This window comes from Choloepus didactylus, chromosome 1 (genome assembly GCF_015220235.1).
Source record: "Choloepus didactylus isolate mChoDid1 chromosome 1, mChoDid1.pri, whole genome shotgun sequence".
Classification (NCBI taxonomy): Eukaryota; Metazoa; Chordata; class Mammalia; order Pilosa; family Megalonychidae; genus Choloepus; species Choloepus didactylus.
Genome location: NC_051307.1, coordinates 225,236,988 through 225,246,376, shown reverse-complemented (window position 1 = coordinate 225,246,376; position 9,389 = coordinate 225,236,988). Strand labels below are relative to the sequence as shown.

Sequence of the window (9,389 nt, the reverse complement as noted above, 5' to 3'; positions counted from 1 at the left end):
GGATATATGTATGGAATCTTTATTTTTAAGATTTTAGCCTCTGATTACCAGAGCTCTCCTGCATATGGTAAAACTGATTGAAATTTCAGTTTTTTAGCCTTTTCCCTGTTATAAAGTCTGACAAATAGTAAAATGGCCACAAGACAGGCATATTTAGCATATGGCCTGAATCATCCACAAACTGGATATTTAATCTATTAACAACCAAGAACCTAGGCAAACATTTCCTTTTAAATGTCTACATTTTTTTCTTCCTCGTTGGTACATAATTTGCATGTGTAGGTTCATGTTTCAGGATTCACAAGTTTAAAGTTCTTTTTCCTCCCGTTATCATTTTAATGCATTTCAATGTAAGGATGTTTCATCAGTTATGTAAAATTAACTTTGGTGTGAAGAAACACTTACATTCAGTCCCATGCAGATGAGTCTCTTCCAAAATAACTAGTGGACCCTGTCCTGGATTTCTGCCCATTGACGTAGTCTTGAAATGTTGCCCCAATGAGATTTCCTAAATTTTCTTATTTATGTGTGAACTGTTATCTCCAGATGCCCTGCAGAACTTCTCCTTGGAAGAGTTTTATTTTGGTAATAACGGTTTGCAAAATTATATGTAATAACAGTATTAAGTGATGGGGATGGAAAAGGGCAGGCCACCCAGTAAACTACTCTCTACTCTGATCCAGACCTGCTGCCTAGTTTATGCTTAAACGTCCTGGTAATTTATATTTTCCTTTTTGTTTCTCCATTTCACTTAATGATTTTCTGTGTATTGTTGCAGACATCTCAACAGTGAGCATGCGCTGGACGATAGAAGTACAGCTCAATGTAGAGTACAAATGCAGGTTGTACAGCAGTTAGAGCTACAGGTAAAACCAAATTTATTTTTGCTATTACCTCAGTATTCCTCAAATTCCAAATTTCTGTAGTGTTCTGTAATGAGTTCCTGTGTACTCATTATTGAATGGAAGGTCCAAAACCTGTTGTTGTCCTGTATTTTTATTTATTTATTTATTCATTCATTCATTAACCCTTTGGGAAAGTTCAGCCTCAGTTCCCTCTTTGGAACTATCTGCTTAGACATTATAGAGGTCTTTGCACGTGTGTGTGTACAGCCAGCCCTCAGCACTCTCAGCTTTTCCATCTCTCTCTCTCACCCCTGCCTGTTTTCTCTTTTGCTTTTTAACTTTCTGATTTATCTGTTGTGGTTTAAGTCCTCTCAGTTGCTGATATTAACCTGAAGCTAGGAGAATGAACTAGGTGAAGAGATACTGAGAGTGTTAAAGTGAACGCGAGAGAAAGAGCAAGTTTGAGAAAGACTGGGCAGTGAGCATTTCCAGAACTAAAGTAAAAGTTATGTACAGATGTATTCCTCATTTGGCATTGTTCCCTTTTCTCTCCCATCATTGAGAGTTAACTGCATGTATTTTATTTATATATGTGTGTGTACACACACAGACATACACAGATAAATATATATAATGTGTGTTTATATATATGTTACATATAATCTTGTATTTAGCAATCCACTGGAATATGTTGAATGCCTTTTATGACTAGAGAAAATAAGCTTCTGCATATTATCCTGTGGATCACAGTTGTAAGGGATGGGGGACATTTTTTACTGTAGTTTCTACTTCCTGATGTAACTGGTTGATGAACATCGTATTTCTAACAAGAATTCCATTCTTGGTGCAATTAATAGAAAATTATTTTCTAAAAGTAAAAATTGGGTCAGAAATGGAGATTATTAAAATGTACAATTGCAGAAGCCTGACCCTACAAACCCCATTTATGCCATGCAGTTCCAAAATGCTTTTGAGTGCTTGATGACTCACTGTGGCTTCTTCCTCTGGCTGGTTTAGTGTAGGCAAGAGGTTAGCAGACTAGGGGAAATTAAAACAATGTTGTACATTATATTGTTACCAACCATGGAAAAGCCTATTTTGTATGCAAGACAGCAATGTTGAGATATATAGAGAGCCCTAGGCTAAGTACAGAAGATAATTACATTTGGAATGTTACTGAGTTAAGTCATTTACAGCTTCAAATAGTTGCAGAGAAAAATCAGCCAAAACACACTTAAACTTTGTGTTGTGACTTTTCAGGATAGAAAGGACTTTTTAAAATTAGTTATCAACTTATATAACAAATTACTATTTTTTTAAGTAAGATTTTCTCGGAAGTTATTTTCTTTAGTTAATATTTTTTACTTTCAAAATACAGATCTGAATTTATGAGACCAGTATGATAATTCATATGGCAAAAGGCACATCATAAAATCCCAAAATTTTAATGCAAGTCTTAGGAAATGTCTTTAAATTTAGTATATTTATTGAGAAGGAAAAAAAATGGTGGATTTACCCCAACCGCCATATTTCACTTATGATTAAACCACAGAAAGCATTAGAAAAATTTGATTCAACAGAAGAAACTCTGTATGGCTGTTAAAACCCGAACTTATATGCATTGGTGGTGGTATAAAATCATGCAAGTTCCTACTTTTCTTTATTTAATTGATAAGATTAAACTCTAAATAGTTAATAAGCACATCATTTACCATAGTTGTCATGGGTTACCCACGTAGTTATTGCAGACTGCATGTTTCAGTATGGGGCCATTTTTAATACTCAGAGGCTGAGTATCTATTTTATGAAACGATTCTTCACTCTTTGCAAAGTGAGACCAAGGGAAGGGAAGGAGTTAGGCCATCAATAAGTCAAGTGGTTATCTTTTAGCAGCTTTAATACTGGTTTTGTGGTGGATATGGCCAGGGAAAAATATAGACCAGTATGCAGATAATCTTTGATTATTTGTGGATTTCATTTATCCATAGACTTCCTCTCATTCTTCAGGTCTAAATGAAACTGAAGGTAGGTTTTTCAACCTGTGATAGAAATTGAAAAAGATTATTTGACCAGAAGTTATGATATGGTGGTTACCTGTGCTGTTCTTAATATATTTGCTGCGAATTTGATTTTAGATGTGCTTTTGCTAACGGGAAAAGGGACAGGCTAATTCTAAAGGGTTTTGTTTGTTAAAAGCTTGAGAGAATTGTTAGAGTGATGGCATAGCTGTCAAGAGCAGGGGTAAGCAAACTGCAGCCCACAGGCCAAATCCTCCAAGCTAAAAATGGTTTTTATATTTTGAATAGTTGGGGTAAAAAATCAAAAGAAAAATATTTCATGACACATGAAAATTATATGAAATTCAAATTTCAGTGTCCCTACAGAAAGTATTTTGGAATACAGCCACACACATTCATTTGCACATTTTTTTGTGACTGTTTTCGTGGTACAATGCTGGAGTCGAGTATTTGTAAGAGACTGCATGGTCTGTAAAGCTGAGTTTTTTTAGAAGAAATTTGCCAATGAGTCCCCGGCCGAAAGGGTCAGGGAAAAAAAATCAAAACGATTTGCTTCACATTATTAACAGCTTGTTCATTTAGCTGTTTGACTTCCCAAAAGGTCTGCCACTGTCTTCCTAACCTCTTCTCTCTGGTCACATCTCTCAGATTCCCCCAAGAACATCTTCATGTGAGAAATGTTTGCCAATCTTGGGTAGGTGGTGTGTCACAGAAAACTGGCTGAGGGATATTCATTCGTTCACTCATGTATTCATTCATTCAGCAGTAATTACCAGGACCTATTGCATAGCACGAACCTTGCTGGGACCACTAAAGAATGTAACAGTGAGAAAAGCTGATAGGCTGCCCTCCCAGTTCTTACATTCTAGAAGGGAAAATAGACAGTGAATAATTTTCAAGGGTTCTGTCTATTGGGCAGTGCTAGCTAATAGTATTGGGTTCTTGAAAACACTAGAAATTTGCTCAAAAGAGGGAGTTTCAGTGCAACACAGAGACCGAAACGTATTTTTTCCAGTAACTATTCATTCAGGTGGCATAAAAATATCCAAAGTGTTTAGTATTTGAAAAAAAGTTTGCCCTGAGATAAGAGTTAAGAGAAGCCCTTTGTAAAAACTAGGTTGAGAGTCTTTGGGTTGCAGACTTGACACATTTTGGGATTTTGGCAAGGTACGGCTAGACTAAAAGCTAGACTCACTTTTTAGGCTTCCTGTTTCTCTGAAATTCAGCATTTCCATGTTTGTGCTGTCACGCTGCCATTTCACACACCCGTGTCTGGAAATGTACTTTTTCATTTACTCAGCTAACAGTCATTGTCCCTGTAGAGCCTGAGGTATTGGGGGAATCAGGTCCAGGCAGCAGGAAGAATATTTTGAGCTTGTGTTCAGCCAGCCTTTTTAGGTCCATTTCCTAACGGCACGGTCCCCTACTCGCTTTCATGTATCACCTCATCTAGAGGGGGCACCCTAATACACGACAGACCCTACAGCTGCTTCTACCATTCCCTTAGAGACAGCATTTCTCAATCCAGGAAAGACCTCTACGTCCAGGTATCTCAGAGCACGTCACAAAATTACCATTACCTAACTTCAATGTGAAAAAAATGTTTGTGCCATTTAGCACTACAGGAAGAAATAGTGAAGATTTGAACAATTCCCAGAGGGTAATGGCTGTAACAGAGTAGGAAGAGAAATCGCCTCCTCCCTCCTTGAGGACTTCACTGCTGAGCAATACTTAGGTGTCTGGTGTTTACATCTGGTAGAGAGGGCGCATGTGTGAACCCACTGTAAAAACAAACCCAGTAAACTCGAATTGGATCTTACAGTGTAGATGAGTTGGGGGTTCATTGTGTCCACTCTAGAGAATCATTGTAAGATTCCGTAAGAGAATTCGGGAATGTGTAGTCAGGCAGCACTAGACACCACCACAGCTAGTTAAGGTGACTTAAGTGCCATCCCATGTGCCTTTCCATATCCCTTGTTCACAATCCCAGAAACTTTCCTCTTACCCAAAATGGAAGGCCTGGTACCTTTAACCCATTAGTCCAGTCTCCCTAAAGCATTGGATACACTTTCTTTTTTTTTTTTTTAAATAACTGCCATTAACCTTAGGAGAGAGTGACTAGAAATGTCACCCTCCTTACCACTGTCTATACAACACTACAGTTGAATCAAACTTAAAGGCCTTTGAGAGACTAATGCTCAGATTTCAGGCAGCCGGGCACAAATAAAGGTGAAGTGTCAGGGCATCTTGACTTAGACCTATCTAATCTGCACTTGGAGTGAGAGCTATCCTGCCTCTGTGTAGTTAAATTATGCCTTGTTCTACAGAACCAAATTTTTAACAGATGTACCAGTTACAGGAGGCAGGATGCATCTGTATTATTTTATTACATTTTAAAATTTTGGTTAGAAGGTATCAAAATACCTAATGAATGTTTTCTTGGCGGTACACTGCTATGAACAGCTTATTAACAGAGGAGGGACAGTTAATTTGTTTCTTGAGTTGCATGTGTTATTGGTCTCTTGGAGAGGGGAAAGAAATCAAAAAGGCATCTTAGTGGGCCTTCTGAACCTTTGAATCTTTCTCACTACATTTTTTTAAATGCAATTTTATTGAGATATACTCACACACACCATACAGAACATCTGTAGCATACAATCCCTGGCTCTCAGTATCATCACATAGTTATGCATAGATCCCCATGACCAATTTTAAAATATTTTCATTACTTGAGAAAAGAAATAAAAATAGAAAAGAGAATCCAAATCCTCCCGGACCCCTTAGCCCCCTTTTATGGACACATAGTATTGGTGTGTGGTACATTTGTTATTGATGAAAGAATATAAAAATATTAGTGAACTGTAGTTTGTAGTTTGCAGTAGGTACGTCTTGTCCTATATACCCCTCTACTATTAACTCCTTGTAGTAGTGTCATACATTTGTTCCAGTTCATGAAAGAATTTTTTTTATATTTGTTCAGTTGATCACAGACATGGTCAACCACAGGATTCACTGAGTTATACCATTCCCATGTTTAAACCTCCAACTTTCCTTCTGGTCTCACTGCATTTTGTTATTACAAAGACAATTGTAATTTTTGGACATTTTACCAAGGCACTAGATGAGAATTAACTCCAGTTGTTACCTAGGAGCCCTATATTATAAATCCCCAAGAAGTCATTGAATCTCCTAACACTGTATGAATACTTAGGTATTTAACATCAAGACAGGTTAACATAAGGACAGACGGACACCATAGAAATGACTGAGTAAAGGACATGGATTTTTTTTTTTTTAATTCAGTTTTACTGAGATATATTCACATACCATATAATCATCCATGGTGTACAATCAGCTGTTCACAGTACCATCATATAGTTGTGCATTCATCATCCCAATCAATTTTTGAACATTTTCTTTACACCAGAAAGAATCAGAATAAGAATAAAAAATAAAAGAAAGAAAGAACACCCAAATCATTCCCCCCATCCCACCTGATTTTTCATTTAGTCTTTATCCCCATTTTTCTATTCATCCATCCATACACTGGATAAAGGGTGTGCGATCCACAAGGTTTCCACCATCACACTGGCACCTCTTGTAAGCTACATTGTTACACAATCATCTTCAAGAGTCAAAGGCTACTGGGTTGGAGTTTGGTGGTTTCAGGTATTTACTTCTAGCTATTCCAATACATTAAAACCTAAAAAGTGTTATGTGTATAGTGCGTAAGAGTACCCACCAGACTGAGCTCTCGACTCCGTTTGAAATCTCTCAGCCACTGAAACTTTATTTCGTTCCATTTTGCATTCCCCTTTTGGTCAAGAACATGTTCTCAATCCCATGCTGCCGGGTCCAGATTCATCCCCGGGAGTCATATCCTGCGTTGCCAGGGAGACTTCCACTCTTGGGAGTCAGGTCCCACATAGGGGGGAAGGGCAGCGAGTTCACCTGCTGAGGTGGCTCAGTTAGAGAGAGAGAGGGCCACATCTGAGCAACAAAGAGGTATGCAGTGGAAGACTCTTAGGCACAATTATATGCAGGTTTAGCCTCTCCTTTGCAGTAACAGGCTTCTACAAGGGCAAGCCCCAAGACAGAGGGCTCAGCATATCGAGCTGTCAGTCCCCAATGTTTGTGCAAACATCAGCAACCATCCAGGTGAGGAAGAACAAAACCTCTGCATCCTCCCCCAGCTCCTCAGGGGGGCCCCAAATATATATTTTTATTCTCTGAAGGACATGGATTTTTGAGGTCAGGGAATGTATGCAGACAAGGAAATAGGCTAGAATTGGAGGGACAGTTAAGTTTCCAGAATCCACATGCATGGTCGTGACATGGATAGACTTTCCCCCATCCCCCACCCCCAGGACATAGGGACCAAAGACAAAGGATTACCACCCCGAAATGCCCGTTTGTTAAGTTTGTAGGGAAGCACTTGAAGCTTCCGTAATAGTTTGGCACCTACTCTTAGCCAGACATGGACCTAGGGATTTAAATTCATATTAACCCAGTTTACCTGGGTTTACTTAGGCAGGGAAGTGCTTATGAGCACTTTCAAACATTAAGCTTTAGATGAGGACAACACAATTGGTGTTTCAGTGACTGAATCGTAATTCCATTTTGGGAAAAGGGAAAATCATATGATTTGACATGTTAAAAAAACTGCAGAGTTGCCTCTCTTAGAGAGCTGAGACATAAATGTTATATTTTTTTGACTCATATATTGGTTTTAATGTGTTCTGTGACCATGTAACATTGTTCAGTTGTCAGTACATCCTCCCTGTTGTACGAAGACAGGTTTTGAATAAAAGAAAAAAGGAACCTTGGAGATTATAGGTTACATCACATTCAAGGCTCAACACAGGTTCCCTACAGCCCCTTGAAACTCCTTTAAAATGAATACTGAAAGCAGGCAAGAAGAAAAGGAGGCATCCAAACCGAGAGTGATCTACTGGGAGTGGGGTGGGAGTCTACCTTTTACTGCTTTAATAATTTTTTTCCATTCTATCACTGTTTATTACACACACACCCCATTATATTCAAAGCACCCGATAAAGATAAGTAAGGCAGCCTCTTTGTACCTGTGATGTGCAACCTAGGGGAAGGGTAAAAGTAGCATGGCTTTCACTGTCCACCAGGCAGGCTTGGTGAGAGGGAGGGGAGTGCACAGGCTTCATGGAGGCGACAGGGAAAGGGTTCTGGTAAGGACTTTCTAGGCCAAGGGAGCTGACTAAGAGTTTGCCTGGACTGTGGGGTGGTGGGGAGGGATGATAGAAGAACCTGTTGTCCTTCTTTTTAATTCATATTCTCTTCAACAAGTAGGGTGACCTACTCTGCCAGTTTGCTTGCCCAGAAATGAGGGGATTGCCAGGACTTCAGGTTTGCACTCTCAAAACTGGAAAGCCCAGGGCAAACTGGGGTGAGTCGGTCATCCTCACGCCAAGTTTGAGTCCACTGGCTGTGGGGGAGGACTGCCTAATGCCCCATGTTCTGCTTGTCATTATCTTAAAAAGGAGCTCGAAACCATTTGAACTGACATTTGTTGAGCAACTGCTGTGTCCAGGGCAGTATGCTAGGTGCTTCCCCACCACAGTTTCATCGGACTCTCAGCCCCTCTGTGAGTAGATATTACCCTGTTTCCTTGAGTCTAAGAGACACGTGCAAAAAGAACATTTGGAAGTCAGTGTATGTTTTACATTTAATGAGCATGTTTAATATTATCTTTTGTCTTGTTAGTGGCGATCTTACAGTCTTTGGCCTCTTAGAGTCGAAGAATAATTTTATTTTCAGCCCTCCCTCCCCTTATATATGAGGAAACAGGTTTAGATGGACTTACTAACTTGTTCAAAGGAGGCCAATGGCTAATAACGGGCAAAGCCCAGGTATTTAGCCCAACCATTGTGCCTTTGTTGCCTGTTTGCAGGGCGCCTTGTGGCTGGGTTAGGGTTAGGGTTAGGGTTTGCAGGGCGCCTTGTGGCTGTGGTACAGTGGGTCAGCATGGCCCAGTGGCGTTCTAGGCATACACCTAGGAGATGCCGACCTCTGATTTTAAAGCCTTGACTAGTGGAGCTGTGCTCCTTTATGCCTCGTCAAATCTCTCCTGAGCAGTCCATTGCAGCAGGGCCAGGCTAGAGCTCAGTGATACTGAGCTCACTCCGAATTCTAAGTCATCTGCAGCAGGAACTGTAAGCGCTTAAGAAAATGTCAGCAGAGGTACAAGTGCACAAGTTTCAGTAGCAGAGAGGGACATTAATCCTGACACAAATCAGTTGCCGTGTGGACTTCACATGTGATTACTCTACCATTAGTGGTGTTATTTGTAATCACAGTAGCTTCCTAGACTCTCACAAATGTATTTATTATCTCTAACATGTCCCCCTTTGGACCCTTGTAGCGCCAGCCAAGGCAGTGCCCAGGACGGCTCCGTACAGCAGTGGCCTCAGAGCCTCCCGACTCCCTCTGCATGCGTTCAGAGCACAGTGGGCAGAGAGGGCCAAACAGCATAGTAGCCTCATATTGCCACTGC

At 40.0% G+C, this 9,389-nt stretch overlaps 1 protein-coding gene across 8 annotated transcripts in view; it reads left to right on the top strand.

Moving 5' to 3' along the window:
• FOXP1 (forkhead box P1) overlaps window positions 1–9,389 on the top strand; it is a 389,051-nt gene that overhangs the window by 343,090 nt on the left and 36,572 nt on the right. For all 8 annotated transcript variants that reach the window (XM_037800241.1, XM_037800248.1, XM_037800253.1 and 5 more), the window contains one exon: window positions 779–866. In XM_037800241.1, coding sequence (XP_037656169.1) covers window positions 779–866 — 88 coding nt within the window. The remainder of the gene's footprint in view (window positions 1–778; window positions 867–9,389) is intronic.